This window comes from Cinclus cinclus, chromosome 6, assembly GCF_963662255.1.
Source record: "Cinclus cinclus chromosome 6, bCinCin1.1, whole genome shotgun sequence".
In the NCBI taxonomy this organism is placed as follows: domain Eukaryota; kingdom Metazoa; phylum Chordata; class Aves; order Passeriformes; family Cinclidae; genus Cinclus; species Cinclus cinclus.
The window spans coordinates 6,049,920-6,069,160 of record NC_085051.1 but is presented as its reverse complement, the minus strand read 5'-3'; the positions used below and the strand labels follow the sequence as shown (position 1 = coordinate 6,069,160).

Here is a 19,241-nt window from a genome sequence, read left to right as displayed (position 1 = left end):
CCACAGAGCTAAGTTAAAAAGCAAATGGTAGAAAGTTTTGAAATAGATACATGTTCTGTCTAGCTGATATAATCACATTTCAATATAAATTTATGCTCACATAACACTAAATGTCCTAGAAAGACACCACTGGAGTTAGGTAGTTATATTTCCCCCATGCACCCCCTCATTTTGGTTAATGTAGGTCATAAGGAGATAAAAGCAAATTTTTCCTAAGAGTACCTAGCTAACTGTCACCCTCCTTCACAGCAGACAAATTGCTCATCTTTTTCTTTTTATTCATAAGTGACAGTTCAAAATGTCCTGAAATCATCTCTTCAAAGAGGGAAATATGATGAACAATCTTCAAAATATGACTCAAGTCTAAGTCTGCTATAAATAAATGGGGATTTTTGCATGTGTTCATGAACTCATTTTGAAGAAAACACTACAAAAAATACATTTTTCCATGTGATTTGAGAGCATCGATGTGAGAGAGTCCCTTTTGGATTTAGAAGTGAACCTGACAGCATTTTTCCAGGATTGCATCATATGTTTCACTCGCACTTTCACATCCTGTATTAAACCACATGCATGCACGTCAACAAGACAAGATTGTAAAAGGAGTGTGACTGGGGAATTGTTTTCCTGATACTTGATAGGAGTAATTGCGGCCACTGCTGCTTCAAAGCAACTGTGGTTATACTATACTATGTCAACAAAAGTCAGTTTTGCCATGTGGAAACCTAATTATTTCAGAATGATCTGTTAGAAAGCACTTTTGAAATAATCAGGCCATTTATACAACTCAGTAAAAAATATTTGTGTATGAAACCTTTCTTGAATAAAAGCTTTCATGTGTTATAGTCTGAGCAGTAAAGTGACAGTTTTGGAAATATTAAAAAAAGTAGACTTCTGTTTAAGAGGTGGTAGGAAAATTTAGTAGGTGATTAGAAAATATGAGTATTTCCCTATGATTTGTGTGATAAACCTGGCAGGGCTATTACTGAATAGAAAAGAGGGTGGAGTTTTTTGCTGTTCTCTTCAGCAAGGGCCTAATATTGTGGGAAATGGGATGAAGCTTTGATATATTTTAGTGAGATCATGTGATGTCAGGGATATTTGTCTGTGTATTATTTGCTCCAAAAAATGACTTGAAGCTTTAGTGGTCCTTTTGGTCGTTAAATTACATAGGTTTTGTTCACAACACGTCTTGTTTTTACATGTGGTTGTTCGTCACTTCTGAGCTGCTAAGGACATCTGTTATTCAAACATTTTTTCTGTCACTATGAAGTTAAAGAATATCACAAATTTGCTTGGCTAAGCATGATGTTCTATACCTAGACTCTTACTATTTGTTGTGTAGCTCTTACTACCAAAAATGTGCTTTTGAAAGACACTGTAATCCTTATAACTGTAAAGGGAATGTTGCAAGTTCCATGAATGTCTAAGCTTGGTAGCGAAGCTAAGTTAAATGATGTGTTTAAAAGTATTAGTTGTCAAGACATAGAATTCTAATTTATGGATGGTCATGTGTATGAAGTTTCAGGTGATTACTGATACATAAACCATCTGTTCTGAATTGTACTTCTTGAAAGAAATTCTGCATTCAGTCACTGCAATACAGATGACTCAAAAGATACAAAATATTTAGAACCAGATTTATTAATGTGTTGTACCTGGTACCCAAGGGTCACTAGAGGTTTTCTGCATTCCGGCCGGGTATTGCAATGCCTTCCCAGCAGCTCTTTAAAAGAGAGGCTGTGCAGGTTCTCCTGGCCATCTCCTCCCTTCTGGCTGCTTTTGTGTTGCTGAAGGCTCTGTGCCACACAACAGGTCTTGGTCTCCAGGACCAACGCTGGGGGCTTGCTCATGCTGCTGGGCTCAGGTCCAAGGGAGAGCAGATGGGTTGTGCCCACACTGAGCCCAAATCTCCACTGATTGCCAGATGGCAGACATCAGTCATACGCACAGGATTTTTTTTTGTGCTGTTTGGATTGGGTTTTTGTTTGGTAGTTTTTTTGTTGTTTGGGTTTTTTTTTTTTTGTTGTTCAGGAGTTCTAAGGTAATCTAAGTGATTTATTACTGACTTCCAGAACAGTGTTCAATATCCTTAGCAAGACTTGAAAGGATATAGGCTGTTTATTGTGGTTGTGTCGGCACAAAGCAGTTTAAAGGTACAGAATTGTCTAGAGCTGGAGAGCTGTGTGGAAGCAAACAAACCCAGTATGATATCACCAGCCCTTCTGAGCTGTTACTGGCATTAGAAACAGGTTTTTTTTCCTTGGAGAGGACTTGCTAGTCTTCTGCAAAGGCAAGCCTGAGAACAAAGTAGCACGTGGACACTGTGGAAAAATCCTGAGATGAGAACTGAAGAAGGAACTGAGAGATAACATGATTTGACACTGCAGGTCTGCTCTTACGTGTAAAGTAACTGTACCCTTATCTCCTTTCCATTCTCTCAGAAGTTTTTATGCACAAGTCTGCAAATGCCAGGAATACTGCAGCTGGCTTCTTGGCATCTTGTTCGTGTTACAGTGCTGTTCATCCATAATAGATCATCTGGAATTTGTGCTTTTAATTTGACATAATAAATCAAATATTACAAAGGGTATAGTAGTGTTTATATAGTTGATTTGGTCCCCTTATGTTGACTATTAACTCAGTTGATTCAACATCCATATATCACTTCAGATGATCTGATCCAAGCAGAGATGATTTGGGAAAAGAATTTCATTCTGTTTGATTTTCGTGTTGTTAAACCAATTTAGAGCTGCTGGTAATTTGATTCAGTGAGAATATGATCAAGTGTGATGTATGTATAGTGGATGTTTTATGTAACTAGATTGATAGAATGCTATAAATGACACCTTTTTGCACCTATCGACAACTGAGTGTTTCTGATACCACTGAAAAGCTAAAAAAATACAGATTAGGTGTCAAGACCTGAGGGAATCAAAATACCTTAATAATCGTGACCAGCCTGCCCTGGGAGCCTGACCTGCACTCTCTGTCCATGGCCCAGAACCTCCCTTTTACCTCAGCCCCTTTTCTTGCCCGGGCTGTGCTGTGAGCAGACCATCTCCAGCCTGGCTGCCTGCTTGCTGGTTTTCATGGCTAGGGTCTCAGTGTCTGTGGCAGCCCTGACCCCAGCCTTGTCTTCTGCTGTTTCTGACTTGCCTTTCCTGGGCACTCTAGACCTGACATGGCTCTTCCTCCTCTAACACAGCAATTGTCTAAAGTTTGTATGCTTTATTGGGTGCTCTGGGACTGCACCATTGTCAGTGAGGGCTGCCACTGCCTGTGCTGGGGCCACCCTTTGGTCCTGGATTATCTTCCCTCGTAGAGAGCCCAGCTCTTGCTGCTCTCTGCCCATTTCCCATTTTGCTTTGTGCCAGTCCGGTATCCCTGCCCACATTGCTTGTTTCTCTTTTGCACTGAAAGAGGTAGGGTTGGGTTGAACCTTCTCTTGGAAATCATTTTGAAGAAGGGAATTCTTTTAAGGTTTCTGCAGTGTTTTGTAAAAGATTTTAATGAAAAATTGTGAAACAGAAGTCCTGTTTGGACAGCTTTCCTCTGCAGCCTGGGCTAGCTGACCTTCTTCCAACAGGCTGCCAGAGGCTTGTGTGACTCCTTTTAAAAGAAGTGGGTGTACTTTTAAGACTGTTAGATTTGTCTAGTTAAAATATCCTGGGAAACGGTGCAGGGAGAGACAGAGATGGACAAGTGCTGCATTACTGCTTCCTAAAGACTAAGTCAATGAGAGACAATCCAGTGGGAAAAACAGTCTGTATAGGACAAGTATTTGCCTCAGAAGAGATACCCCTTGTTTCTTTGAAGAAATTAGTGTGATGTGTAAAGAGTGCTAGCCTAAAAAATGTCTAGTGCTGACAGCTTTTAACTAACATTTTTTTAAAGAAAAAACAAATCACTGATCTGTGAGGAAGTGAGCATTTTTCCACTTTTTTTTTCTTTTTATTTTTTTTCCCTCCAGAAGAATAGAAAGGGGGCATTATTTCATGTTTTAAAACTTCACTGTGTTCAGATCCATAAGATTGTTCCATTTCTATAGCCCCTTGAAAGAACCCATGTTTTATTATTTTTTTAAAATTTATTCTGGATTAGAGAATAGGTGCTTTTATTTCCCTGCTTTCTTTTTGCTTTCCCCTCCTTGTTCCAGGATGGTCCAGGATGTGATATGGTATCTGTGACATAAGGTTTACCTGGATTTTTGTTTAAAATGCCATGCAAATTTGGTCAGTGTTTTATACAAATTACAGGAAAGTATTAGTATCTCTTTGCAAATAGTTTGAACAATAAGTTAATTTTTCCAAAACAAGGAAACATAAATTGTGTGATTGGAGTAAGAATCATGGGGGAAAGAAAGCTAGATGGTGATTTGAGGAATAGATTTAAATGCATAAATCTGTGAGACGTATTTATATATCTAGGACAATCCATTAGTCCCCACTGTCACATCGATAAGTACAATGGCATTTATGCCTGCCGTTGTTGTGGTTTCAGTTTTTTGGTTTATTTGGTAGATAGCAGTGAGTAGCTCTGTGCATGTAAACGTATTCTGCCTTTACATTGCTCCTTCCAAGCTGTTTTCAATGCTGATATTATTATGTTGTTGGAAGCTGTTGTTAAGGGGAAGCCTAGTCCTGTGTCTTTTTCCCCCTCTTTCAGTTTTTTACCTCTTAGCTCACTTTTAATTGAGTACCTACTGACTCCAGAACAGAAGTAAACATTTGATAAATCAGCATTGGAAAAACAGTGCATTCAAATCAACATAAAGTCTGAATTCCTCCATGATTTAGAGATTCAAGAAGTTAGATAGCAACCATGTTTCATTTTCTGTCTTCACTTGGCCATGTATTACAGCTATTTTTCATTTGAGGAAAAGAAGCCTTAAGTGTGAATTAAATGCTAAGGACTTGTGTTTTATGTGTCTCAGTAAAAGTACCAATGCAGGCAGCAGGATTGCTGTGGTAATTACTCTGTTTGGTACAGATATTGATTTTGTATCAGTAGCATCCAGTCTGATATTGAAATCATGTAAATGAAGCTACTCTGGTAAGTGACAGCCTGTCTCTATAGACCTTGCCTTTGTACCTACTAGATTTACCCTCCTGTGTTGTACACTGGGGACTTCTGTGTGTTATTAAACAGGAGACTGTGACCTTGTTCAAGTGTTTATACCCTTTGGGCCTCAAGACCCATTTGTTTTACACTGTGATTGCCTCCTAACCTGGAACTGAAGGTAATTCACCCTTAATTGTGAGAAAGTTCAGTTCCTAGTTTAAAGTCTGTCTTTATTTTGTTTTTTTTTTTCTTTTAGTTCAGTGAACTGGACCAAACACTAAATGCAATGCCTGTAGTTATTAATATTCCTAAGAAGTAGCTAATGCCTGTTAAGCTCTCAACTTCGTTGAGTGGACTTTTGGAAAGACTTTTTGGTTGGGAAGTTCATGCTAAATTTAACTTCATGTTAAATTTACTTCTCATGCTTCTTTGCTTGGAATTCTTTAACGGCCAAGGAAATAAGTTGGTGGGAGTTACCCATCTATACAAAACTTGCATAGTGATTTTGAATACTTAAGTATTTTGCTGGCATGTATCATTTAGCTAAATATTGAATTCCTGTTTTTTAGACCTTACCAGTTCGGAAAATTCCATGCAAAGCCAATGCTCCTTCAGGGTCTTTTTTTGCACGGGACAACACAGCAAATTTCTTATCCTGGTGCAGAGATGTAGGTGTGGATGATACCTGCCTGTTTGAATCAGAAGGTTTAGGTATGTATTTCTTTATTCTTTATGTCGTAGTTGGTAATTTAAAATAACTTCTCCTTTGTGTTAAGCCTTGAAAGACAGAAAGGCTTTTAATAAGTCCTGGCTCTAAATCTGACCTTTGTTTGACTGTTTGTTAATTCTTCCACTTGTCTGTAGAATGAAATAATAAGGTACACATCGCATAATACTCATTTAAATCAATTTTAAGAGGAACTTAAATGAGAGGAAAATCTTGCTGTTTTCTTGCACACAAATGGTTTTTCACCCTGCACGTACTTTTCTGAGCATGGAGTGGTGTTCCTTAGTTTTTTTGTTTGGGTGGGAAGGATACAAGTGCATGCACAGTTCTGTCTGCAGACATTTGGCTATTTGTGGAGATTTAATGAATTGCACAGGAGGCAAGAAGATACAAAATTTTTCTGTTTCCTATGCTGACCAATTTTTTCCAGCTGATTCCCTTGTGTGGTTCTGGACGAAAATTATCCAATACTACTGCTTCAGGGTGTTTCAGGAAAAGAATTGTACTGCTTAGGAAATCACTGTCCTAATACTACATATTCTTCATTGTTTTAACTCTTCTCTCTTCAAAGGAAAACTTACTAATTTTGACTTTAGCGTTTTTCAGCCAAATCTGATGAAATTAAGAGAGTCCAGTGTTTTTTATCTGAAATCAGATAAAAGTGTAAAGCAAACACGATGACAGATCAGTTTCTGTGGAAGACAAATGAACACATTGTGCTGAATGAAGAAGCTTCTTTGTTCTGTTACTCAGAAAGCCTTTGCCCCATTGAAGCTCTTACATGTGTTGTGATTGATCTATTCCCATTCTTTTACAGTCTTGTTCTGCTGCAAATATTTCTGAGAGTCTGGGGTGTTTTTGTTTTGTTTTCTTTTTTCATTCGTCTATTCTTTTATTCTGGGAGGGTTTTTATTTGTAGTATTTTATATGTCTGGGAGAAAATGCTTGGCAGAGGACAGATTAGTATCTCAAAGGTGACAAATATTAAGTTGAATATATGTATTGACTCTAGCACGTTAATTAAATCTTTAAGATTAAATTCTTATTTGATGTGGTAAATCATGTGGAAGATGAACAATAATTGTAGTTGCAATTACTTGAAATGGTGAAGAAGTTGGACATTTATCTAGGACCAAGAAGCTTGTAAACACCAGGACATGCAGACTTCCAATGCCTGAGATAGGCAGAAGAACCTCTGGTTAATGGAATACTTCAGGGTATTTGAAGTTTCTATTGCTATGGTAAGCCCAGCCATTTGCCATTGTTCCACAAATTTACTGTGCATCTTTAAGAAACTAGATCTTGTTTGGAGATGGAATTGACATAGCTAGAATACTGACATTTCCTGGTAAGTTAATTTGCACACATACACAGTGCCTTGCCTGCCATAGTAAAACACAGAGTGCAAATACACCTGGAAAAGTGTATTCCAGAGGAGTTCCTCTCTCAAAAAACTGAAGTGGAATATGACTTACTGTGAATGAAATATGGCTGTGCAAACCTGTGCTCTGTTTTGTTTGATTAGTGACTGATTTTCTTCACTGATTAAAAACTAGGTCCTGTTTTTTTTTTCTTCTGTTATTATATAATGTACCATTACAAAAGATTTATGGTGCTTGAAATAGGATTAGGACTTGATAATATTTTAACCCATTTTTATGAACTTGAGGGTATGGTAATCATGCCATTAAAAATAGATAAAACCAGTAGCTATTATTCTCTCCCAGTTCATGCATTCACTGAAAGTTTTGCTTTCTTTTGAGATTTTTCTAATGCATTAAAAGTAATGATATATCTTAACAGTTGCCAATCTAAAGCTTTTATGTTCCTCTCTCTCCCACAAATTACTTCACCAATGCATAGGAAGCAAAAATTCAGCAAAGGTAAGTAAAATCAAAGGTTCTTTTCAAAGTAATGACAAATGTGTGTGAATGTCACCTGTCTTTGCACTGCCTCATAGAATTCTGCATTTTTCATGATTTTTTGTGGTGAAATTATGATTACAGCAGTAACTGTTCTCTACATTTTCATCTGGTTTTTCCCAGGGCTAATAAAATCAGTAAATTGGTGTGTAAATTGTTAGTGATAAAGCAGCTTTTTCCTGTCTGTACTGGAGAACCTTATTGTATCAATGTTCTAAATTGAGTGGATTTTTATCCTCATTTTTTTACTCTTATTCTGCCTGGTTTATGGTGTGCAAATACTGTGTTATTTAATTAAAGGCACATAATGATATATTCAACATGCTACTGTATCATATAAAACATTCCTGATGTCTTTTTCTGGCAAATACGTATTCTAGAATTATAAGAGTGATTTTAAAGGTTTAAAGCGATGGAATCATGGCAGTACTGATTTAAAAAAAAAAAGGACCAAGTACGTTAGAGATTAGCAAAATGAAATCTTTAGTAGCTAAGAAATTATTAATTGCTATTATTTCTCATTAGTTGAAAATACTATCTCATTGTTATGGGTTCTGAAGAAGTCTTTGAAATCATGCAAGTGTAATTGCATCCAGCACTTCCAGCTTTGTAGCTCTGAGACTTAAGTGATATGAAGGTATTCCTCACTGGAATTGGAACTGTGTCAGAGACTAGAGCAGATAGGGGCAGCCCATGCCTGATGAGCATGCAGGTAAGGGATGTTAATAGGAATCTTGAGTATTCTTAGAGCCTTCCTTCTGCAAAGGGTTAGCATTTCAGGGCTGATCCAGACAAGCAGGTGAGCAGACTTATTCATGTAATTTTGGTCTTGTCCTTCGCTTGTGGACTAATTTAGCAATTTCTCTAATTTAAGCACAGTTTGAATTGCTTTGTTGGATTTGGACTATTCAGCTGAGCTGAACAAGGAGACAAGTTTGAAGTCTTTAAAATAAATAAAAGGAAAATAAATAGAACGAAAACTAGAGGTGTTTGATATACTAGTCAATATTATTATGTTGTCTAATCACTAGTTACTTTAAATATCATTGGAAGAGAACAGTAGAGAGCTCAAAAGTTCGAAGACTTGTACTCCTATTTTGTTAGTAGTCTATAATATGATGTAGTTTGTCTTGTTGAATGTTATCCTGCTTTAACATAGGTTAAAATGCAAACAAATTGGAAACACAGTTTCCTGTTAAGATTTTTAACACAGCCAGAGCTGACTGGTAGCAATTTATCTCTAAGTGCAGAGACATGGCAGGAAAGTCTCCAAGTTAATGCCTTTGCAAAGAAAAGGAGGCTGGGGTACCTCATGTACCATGAGCTGCAGCTCATGCATGAACATCTGTAAAAATTATGGCAACAAAGTGCATAGGGATAATCTTGAGTGCTGCAAAATTGAGGGACACCATGTGTGCTCCCTGCACTTGTTGCCAAATCTAGCATGCTTGTCATATCTTTTTTTCATTTTAAAAGTTAGTGTATTTAAAGGAGAAGGAATTAGCTTTGTTACCACCAAAAATTATGATCTACAATCCAAATTTTGATCATCTGTGCAGATCTTGAGGTACAGTGCCATTGAATGGTTGTCTTAGATGTATCAGACTGTGTGGGACTCTGAACATGATGCTCTAACTCTTTGCAGTGTAAGGTGTAAAGTGCCTAGTTTAAGGTGTAAGTGTTAGTGTGTAGTGCCTTTAACTCCTCTGTTCCCATAAGTATACTTTATAAATTTCCCTGTCTAGGTTTTAGGGCAGCAGAACCCTTCAGTTATGGTAATTTTATATATAAAGCATTCTAGATGGAGATATTTGTAATTTTGCTCATTCCTGAAGAGTATGATACTCAAAGACAGCTCTTGGACAAGTAAGAATGGTAAGATTTTCTATGATTGCTTTAGTTAAGTGAACATAAGTTAAATGAACATAGTTAAGTGAGCTTAAGTTCTGAACTCTTAATGGTAACGGAGTGTTGTTGGATGATTATAGGATTTGGAACCAATGAATATTCTGCATCTCTTCCATGATAAAATCTACCCTGCAAGAAAAGGGTTTGCCACTGAGTGTGCCAGCATGCTGATATGTTGTTAGTTTTGGGAGTTTTGGATGCTGTTGATGGTTAATGTTTTGTGCTTGTGTGTTCTATGCACCTGTACACACAGTATGTGACATGGACTTCTTTTGATGCAACTGATTGATTAGAGTTTCATGGACAGGTTTCCTAAATAAAAGCATTTAGTATTTTAGTGGAAATAGTAAATCGAATCACAAACACTTCTGATCTCTCTTCTAACATTGTCAGTTTAAAGGTTATTTAAAAAAATACTCAAATGTTTCTTGCTTAAAAATATTTTATATGTGGGGAAAAATATTTTTAAAATTGGTACTGTAGTTTATTTGATTTCAAGATGCAAGTTTTTTCTGTTCTTTTATATTGACACATCTATATATTGTAACACCATGTTAAAATTTACATGAAGTTGCATCAGAATAAGATTTTGTCCCATCTTTCACAACTCTTTACTAAACTACTCATAATATTACTGAATATGTCTCATTTTGAGGACTATAGAAGCATCTCAGACTTTGTGTTGTTACCACTGGATTTGCATGTTAAACTAATGAATTTCAGTAAATTGTTAGTGTTTAGATGCTCTTTATATTCCTTCTAAATGAATGCTTTACTGTCCTTAGATCTAGTATGTTTGACACAATTGTTTTGAGACTTCCATAAGTGATGGAGCTGAAATGGGGCAGGGAGTGTGGGGGAAGCACAAGAGTGTCACAGCATAACTCCAATGCAGAAGCAAGGGTAAGTTTGGGAGAAGTTAACAGTGTGGTGACAAGGCAGTGTTGGGGGGTTTTTTAAGAACAAAAAAGCCTTCTGTAGGATCAAAATAAAAATTGAAGGAAAAAGTGAGAGACAATAGGAAGGATCAAAGGACCAACCTTTTGGAAAGCTTTCCCTAAACTAAGTGTGAGTTCTAATGGCAATTGGAATCCTGTGATAATAAATACTAAGCACTTGGTAAAACTCTTTGCTTCTAGTTGGCTAAGGAATGCTTCAGAAACATAATTCATCTTTACTTTTTATGATTCAGTTATGCCTAATGTCTTAGTCTTTAAAAAAAAAGTTTATGTTAGAAGGATAACTGACTTCTATAGAAATGGTTTCTAAAAGTGTTAGGAGCCAAGATTTGAAACTTGGCACGAAGTTGAGAGAAGTTTATTTCTGTATTGTGACTGGATATTCTACTAATTAAAGAAAAAAAAACAAAACAAAACAAACCCACAAAACCACAAACAAAACAAAAAAATGAATGTTATTGTGAACTCTTCATTGTGAACTTGTGAATAACTTCACAAGTTTAAATGTGTTCAATAAACACATGGACTCCATGTGCATTGTGTTCTGTCTCCTGACAGTCCCAGGTTCTGGTAGTGCTGAAAGCAGAGGTTCTTCCTCCTCTGCTTCCCCTGGTAGCATCCAGGCACAGAGGTAAGGAGCCTGGAGAAGGGACTGGTGAAGGATGCAAAAGTGTGGTGAACAGTAGGTAGGAAAAAAAAAAAGTGGAAATACATGGAAGAAGCACAAGGGTTGAGTGAACAAAAGAGGAATACCTGTAAAAAGAGAATGGGACAGCAATGGGACAGAAGATGGGAGCAGTGTGAGGAAATGTTCTTGCTAGAGAGAAGCAAGGATAAAAACTACAAGGAACTGAAAAGGAATTATTGTTAACAAGGAGTGCCTGGAGGCAGCATGTAAAGATGAAGGCAATGAGGACAGCAAATAAGAAGCATTTAAAGATGAGATAAAAAGCAAAAAGGCAAGACACCCAAAATAAGCCAGTTTCTTTGCACTATTTCTCCCATTGCATTCTTGTCAAGCAAATGCCATCGGTGAGATTCTCTAGAGAGATGGATATTTCCATTCATTTTATGCAGGAGATCTTCATAAAATAACATTTATTGGTCTCCGAAGTCCCCAAAGACATATGCTGTATAGTCCTCAGGAATGCTAATATTTTCTTGTTAGAAGCACTGTCTTATGAGACGAGCTGATGTTTGGTTTTGTGGTGGTTATTGCCTGCACACGTCTTCCATCATCTAACAATGATTTCACTATGCCACATTGTTCAGTGTGAAATGCATGAAATGTATTGAGTCAGACTTGCTAAAGGTCTGTGAATTTTGTTTGGGTAGATAATTTTTTTATTTTTTCTATAAAATTGTCTTTAACTATATTTATGGATCCTTTTGTGAATAGTAGTAGTTGAACCTCTCTTTTTCCTTCATTCCAAAGTCATTCAGATGTGCATATTTATGAGTTGCAGTTGACTCTTTTTGACTATTCCAAACCCAGTTTATTCCATTTATATTTTGGGGGATGCCTTACTTCTTAAAATCAAGTTTCATTTTGGGGCTGTCACAACTGGCTTAAAACCAGAATAGCAGATTACACTTCCAGGGTCATGAATGTAACACTAAAAATACGGATTACTAGTAAAGGTAAATATTTAATGTCATTACTGTTTGTAGGTAGGAAGAATACTGAAAGTAGCTGAATGTTCAAGTGTTCTTCAGTTGTATTCTCAGTAACAGATGGCTGAAGAATAAATATGTTTTTCCTAGTGCAGTGCCTGTTTACTTTTCATGCTCTGCAGTTTCACTTCTGGAAATATATTTGGATCAGATTAGAGGACAAATTCATACCTCTCAAAGGGCTACTAGGAAAAGGTACTGGGATGAGCATTCAACTCACACCACTTACTCTTGTTAGTGGAGCTGCAAGTTGAAGTCACAGAAGCTGGAGGTCTTCTTCAGGGTGTTAGTTACCTAGAGATGTTCAAGTCTGTGGCTTCCCCTTTTGGGTCTCATGCATACATGGAACAAAGTAATTGCTTTCAGAGCTTTAACTAGACATTAAAATACCTTTTTCAGGGAATGGTGTTTTTTCTTCATGCATATGAGTTAGGTGAGTCTTTAGATTACCAAGAGTTTATACAGCTGATGTCTTGAACTTATTTAAAACAAATTTATTTTGATGTTGTTAATTTTTTTTTCTGATTTATACAAATAGTCACAGAATTACTTTTTGGTCTCTATTCAGTCTGACGTGGAAGGTGCAATTTTTTTTTATTTTTGTGGAAATTTTTAAAACCTGATTTTTACCCACAATGTAAGGGCTTTAATCTAATTGGTATTTCTGAAGAGTAGACTACAGTGTACTCATAATTACTTTTTTCTTCTATTTTTCATTTCTTGGAGGCTTTGGGAAGTTGATTATGCAAGCAGCCACACACCTTTCTTCACTTACTGATTTTGGATTTTGCTTATATGCTTTGCTGGACTTCTTTGCAGGACATTACCTATTCTGAATCATGGAGGGGAAAAATATGTTGGTTTATGGTGGTATTTTATAATTGTTATAACTTGCCCCTGTAAACAAGGTTTATTGAGGTTCTTGATAGTAGATTCCTTTGAGTAGGAATGAGAGTAAAACCACATGGAATGACTAGTATTTATCTATATATCTGTATCTATAGATATATATGGCAGGTTTATTTTAAATCAATTTGGTTGCAATGGAAAGGAGGTATGTAGCCATGTCAGCTATTATCATCTATAGAAATGCAACAAAGTATGAAGATATCACTTAAGAAAATACAGAGGGAAAAGAGAATGGATAAGAATAGTGAGTGAAGTGAGACTTAATAGTTGCAATTTCAGTGTCTCTTGTTTGAAGTGTGGTGACAGTCTTGATCTGCTGGGTGGGGTAAGCCCATGAAACACCAAGTTCAGTAATGTATGGTCAGGTTCAGGTGAGAACATCCAGAGTGCTGCCCCTGAGGCAAGGGTTCTGCACAATCTGTTGCAACATCATGTCCAGTCCTCTGGTGGAAGGTGTCAGAAATTAGTCTGGGCACACTTTGGGGGACTTTGATGGTTTATGACACCTAAAGCATGACAGTTGAGACCTTTCACCACCACACACCCAAAAGCTCTCCCACTCTCCTTCCAATAGGGAATACAAACTGGGACTTAGCAAAGTACCCGCTGCTCTTACAAATGGATGGTTGGGACTTAACCCCTAACATTTCAGTCTCTCAAAATAATGAGAAGATTATGCTGTGTCACAGCCACTTCTGAATCAGCAAAAAACTGTTCTCTGTGGAATGCAGGCATGCAGACTTGCATTATATGTATAAAGAAGAAACTATTTGTAGTCTGTTTGGGATTTTTATACTGTGAAGAACTGATTCCTAAAGCATTCTAGTTTCATATTTACTTTAAGAGTAGATTTGAAAAAAAATTCAGGACCAAATTTATAAGGTATATCTTTGTTAACGCAACTTTGTTATTTTTTAAATTTAAATAGGCTGAGGAAAATAGCAATTTAAAGGATATTAATTCTCTTAGTCTTAAGAAAGAAAAGGATCACTCTAAATTTTATTTTTGACTTTCTACTAATTAAAGTCTTGTGCCAGATCTCTTGATTATTTTTAAATAGTTATTAACTGCTTGCAGATTACCAATTACCCCAAATAATTATTCAGTGATTTAGATAACTAAATGGAACTTCTGAACTGTCTGAACTCTTGAGAACCACTCATCCCATCCTTTTTGTTCCAGTAAAACTCTACTACAAGCCAAAGAAAACAAACTTTTATTGGAGTCAAGAATTTTGGATGTTGATGGTTAGGTTCCATTCCATCTCTAATATCTTTAAAATAGCTTTTATTTATCAAAGTTTTCCATCTTCATTTTGCTTTTCTAGTACTCCATAAGCAGCCAAGAGAAGTGTGCCTTTGTTTGCTGGAACTTGGAAGAATTGCAGCAAGGTAGGTGAAAATATTTAAAGACTGATGAAATATTTGCATTCTTGACAGCAGGGGCTCTTGACAGGCATATTAAAATCAGCACATCTCAAGCTACCTTTTGTGCTCATTAGGTTCAAATAGAGTGTTTGTCTTGATGTCACTCTTCAGGGCAGGTGCTAACGAATATTACAAAATCTCTGTACCTCAATGAAGAAGCTTTTGGCTATCTTTGCATTAATGGAGGAAAGGTTTGAGATTTTTTTTTCTGTAACGCTTTGAGCCATTTCTCCTTCTAAAGTCAGATCTCTCTATGAACAACTGCAATTTAATTAAGTTTACTGGTAATAAGTTGATCTTCACATGACCTAAATCTGACCAAGATGATTCTAGCTGTGCTGGACCTTCAGTACATTGTAATGTTGTCTTTGACATCAAGACAAAGGCTTTTGCTAAACCATCAAAATTATAGTAACTAGAATGTGTTTTTTCCCCCCTTTTTGCAGATGCAGATTTAACCAGTGTAGTGCATAAGATTTACTGAAAAATACATGAGCAGCACTGCTGCTGCCCAGTCTTGCATGCAAATTGCAGTTGCATTCATCTGTGTGTTCATATAGTTTCATTAATTTCAGAAGAGTTCCTTGTAGTAACAATCAAGGTGAAGAAGACCCATATTTATTCCTAGTTTAAGAACTAGTACTGGCTGTGTTAAAATTGCATCATGTATGTCCATATTTTGTAAGTGAACTCTCATGGAAAACTAGAAATTTATCTCATGGTCAAGTTTCAGAAAAACCCTTAATGTTGGTGGAAGCTTACATAGGAACAGTAGTGAGCAAAAACATAGTGATTCCAGGTTTTCATTTATTTTGTTGTTGCTAGAACTTGGGCTCAAATGGCAAATTGTTTTAACCTCCCACAAAGAAGAAAGCATTTTTGATCTGCAGGTGCATACTGAAATTATTTTTAATGAATCCCAATTTACCTAAGCAAACAAACTCTGCTTTCAAGACATCTTGGAGCTAGACCTACCAGCACCCAAGGACCCTATGCCTGGGGCATAACTGTCAGGGTATCTGCCCCAGTTGGTTACTTTATAATGTCCAGCTTCTTCAGGTAATGCATGCTTGTGGTTAGGCAATGTTGGATTCTACTAAAGTTGACTGAGGTAGATTGATCTCATTTTGCAGTGAGATTTGATGTCTCAATGGATCTACGAGAGAATGAAAATAGAATCTTATCCTTTTTATTTGTCCTAAGCTTCCATGTCTAAGATGATTTCTGTTCCAGACATGGAAAGAAGTACTGAACAAGTAAATAAGCCATGTTTTCATTGATTATGCCTATCTATCCCTTTACCCTTAAAATGTTTATATTTTATTTTTTATTTATATTACATAAATATTACCTTATATCATTCATGATTATTTTATATATTGTGTTTCTATTTCTGTATTTATGTTCCTTTATTTTAATTTTATTTACATCTCAGGAGTCAAATAGCACATCTGTCAACTTTTCCCTGCTCTAGTATCTCTTCAAAACTTCAAAAACAAACAAATCCCCATTTATAATCTTGTACACTTCCAAGGTGCACAAAAACTGAAGTGGAATGTCAGGTTAATACAACTGAGAGCCAAATAGATGATGCCCATTTTGCCTGAGCTGTGGTAAACTAGAACTGTATGGGAAAGGATAATCGATAATTGCCTTCATTAAGTGTAGGAAAGAGCACATTAAAGTGACATTGCTGTGCTGCTTTAAACAAGAGAGGAGTCAGATGTAAAGCAAACTGGGTCTGTTGGCAGTCTTAGGGATCTGCTTTCCAGAACAGGAGCTGCAGAGATCTTTGAAAAAGTGCCTCAGTCTGTTTTTAAAGAACAAAAAGAGTAAGAGATACTGAGGAAGTTTAAAAGCAAAAAGAAATGTTCAAAGTGGCTTGAAGGACTCAGGTCCTCCAAGGACTCAGCTTTTGGCACGCTTTGCCCAGCTGCATTATTGTTAGTCTTCAGGGTCTGTAATTCCCATAAGTCAACCTAAGCTTTTTTATTTAATGCAAATAGACTTGTGATTGAGACACAAGTGAGGAAGAATGAGGATTGCTGGAGGAGGCGTTAAATTGAGCTCTGTTCTGCTGAACTTGAACTTGTATTCAACAGGAGGGGAGACAGGTGATAATTTACCTTTTCTTTAGTAATGCTTTTTGCATGTTATCTCATAATGTCCTCTTAGACAAATTACAGACAGATGGACTGCACAGTAAGTGGGAAACTGGTGCAGCCACTTGGCTCAAAGAGTGGCAGTTCAAAGATATTAATAAAAATACAATTGCCTGATAAATTATCCTGAATTTATTTTTTTTTTTTAATGAAAACAAAGTTCTGAGATCATCTGCAAAACTTCAATGGTTAAAATGAGCCCTTCTGTCACTGTTAGATGTTATGTTGATACAGTGACATTTATGAGAGGGAAGTCTCCTACAGGGTGGAACTGACCATTGACAATGCACAGGACTATTGCAGTGGGTTGCATATGTCCAGCATTCTCCCTAAGTATTTGAAGGTCAGAGATTTTACAATGGAAAACAGCTAAATTATTTTTTCTGCACAAAGAATGAACTTCTTGGGTTACTGTTAGACTCTGTGGGTTTAAACAACCCTCACTGGTCTTTTGATATTACTGTTGAGAAATTTCAAGGTCTTTCTGCTATTGTATTCAATTTTACCTTGATAAAAATGGAAAGTGGTGCTCTAAGTCTAACTGAGATCATGTTACAGTCCAGTGTTCCTTCATGGGTAGTTGTGAGAAGCCAGGCTAAAAAGGAGCAGAAAAGGAAATGCTCAGCATACCTTCCCAGAATTAGCACCTCTACCCCGTCAGAAAAGATGTGGTTTTTACAATTTCAGCTTTCCAGCAATTTTGCTTCAGGTTCATACAGCATGTGGAAAAATATGTGTGTTTGTTGTTGATTTTATTTTTCAACTCTTTATCAGAGGAATTCAGAATACTGGAAGTACAGGAAACTTTAAAAATCTGTCACAGAGACAGAATGTAGAAACTGTGGAAAGTTGTAGAAGCAAAGAAGCAACATTTCTCACAGTGGAAGAGTTTTATTTGATGAGTAAGGCTGTATGCAGGAGTAGGCTTAGTGCCCAGAGGGAATTAAATGATTTACAGCCTATCAGCATCTGCAGACACACAGGAAGTAAATAGATTGTATATAAGTGCTTGCTTCAATGTTGGCTGATGTTTCATTAGGCAGACTGCACCAGTTAGAAGCCAATACAAGCACAGATTTGGTTCTTGGTGTACTTTCTATTAATTTACTAGGCAGTAGTATGACTAAATTAAATACTACCAGAAAAATGCAAAAGCCAGTATATGCACTTATATCTTTTCTCTACACACTTCTAAGATCATTAAGGTATTTAGCTGAAATTTTCATGACATATATTTGCTACTGCTCAATATTTTAGTGTCCAGATCGTTGTCTAGATAAGTCAGTATAGTTCTGCATCTGAATTATGGACTTTTCTGCTACAGAAGAAAATCTGATTTTGTTTGTGCAAGTAGTTTGTTATGAGAAGTCTACCTGGCATGATAACTTTTGCAAGCTGAAGTCATTCTCTGAGGAAGGAACTCCAGGTGTTTGTCTGGGGTTTGTTCAGTGTTGGCAGATAAAAAAAAACCCAAAACCAGAAGGGGATTATCAGTAGTTAGGAAAATGGGATGCACTTTTTTCTGACTTCTGTCCAAGCTCTGCTGCTTGCTGTGTGATACTGACTGAATCACTTGCATAAAGCTTTCAAGAAGAACCTTGCTCTTCAAGTACTCTGCTTTGAGTTTATCCCTGCTGAAGTTGCATGTATTTTGTTCTAGCTAGAGGTACAAATGTGTTACCACTGTAAACAGAGATCTGATGACTGGCCATCAAAAATCAATTAGTAAAAACACCAACCACTTCTGAAGAGTAGTGGCCATGTCTCAGTTTACTTATCTATAAATTCAGTACAATAGCTGAGACAAGGAAAACCCTTAATCACTTTTCATTTGGATTTCTTTGAAAAATTCTAACACAAAATATAAATTGTTAAGTAATTTGAAAAGGTGCTGTTTGGAAAGAAAAAAAATAAAAAAGTGTGAACGTACTGAACTTGATTCTGTCTTGCATGGTATTGCAATTTTTGGGTCTAGTGTTCATAAATTATTCACCAACATACATGATATCAGACAGGGAAGTTGAAAAAGTGCCTGTATTTCCTGTAAATTTGATTAACTGAGAGACTGCATCTAAAATATTTTTTTCTATTAATTTGAAATTATGGCAGTAAATGGTTGGTGCGTTTTATACATGTATATTAATGTGTGCATCATTCTGTTATTGCAGACAAAGTAGAAATTCTTTCCAGTGTTTAGTTTTTAAAATACATAATACTTTATATGGACTAGTAATTTATTATTTGCATGTTTCCAAAAGGTTTGGTGTGGAACCTCCTGGATTAATAAAATTGGAAAGAGAGATTGAACAAGAGGAAACACTTTCAGCTCCCCTTCCATCTCCTTCACCATCACCCACAAAGTCTCCTGGGAAAAAGAGCACAGGGAAACTGTTGGATGATGCTGTAAGTTGTGGGAGGAAGCCTCGTCCTATCTTATCAATTTTGATATGCACTTACTTGCAAAACACACAAACCTGAGTTTTAACATC

At 36.5% G+C, this 19,241-nt stretch overlaps 1 protein-coding gene across 1 annotated transcript in view; it reads left to right on the top strand.

Annotated features, from left to right (window-relative positions):
- Positions 1-19,241, top strand: part of GAS2 (growth arrest specific 2) — a 74,383-nt gene that overhangs the window by 18,578 nt on the left and 36,564 nt on the right. The window contains exons 3-5 of the mRNA XM_062495251.1: positions 5,634-5,775; positions 14,491-14,554; positions 19,011-19,155. Coding sequence (XP_062351235.1) covers positions 5,634-5,775; positions 14,491-14,554; positions 19,011-19,155 — 351 coding nt within the window. The remainder of the gene's footprint in view (positions 1-5,633; positions 5,776-14,490; positions 14,555-19,010; positions 19,156-19,241) is intronic.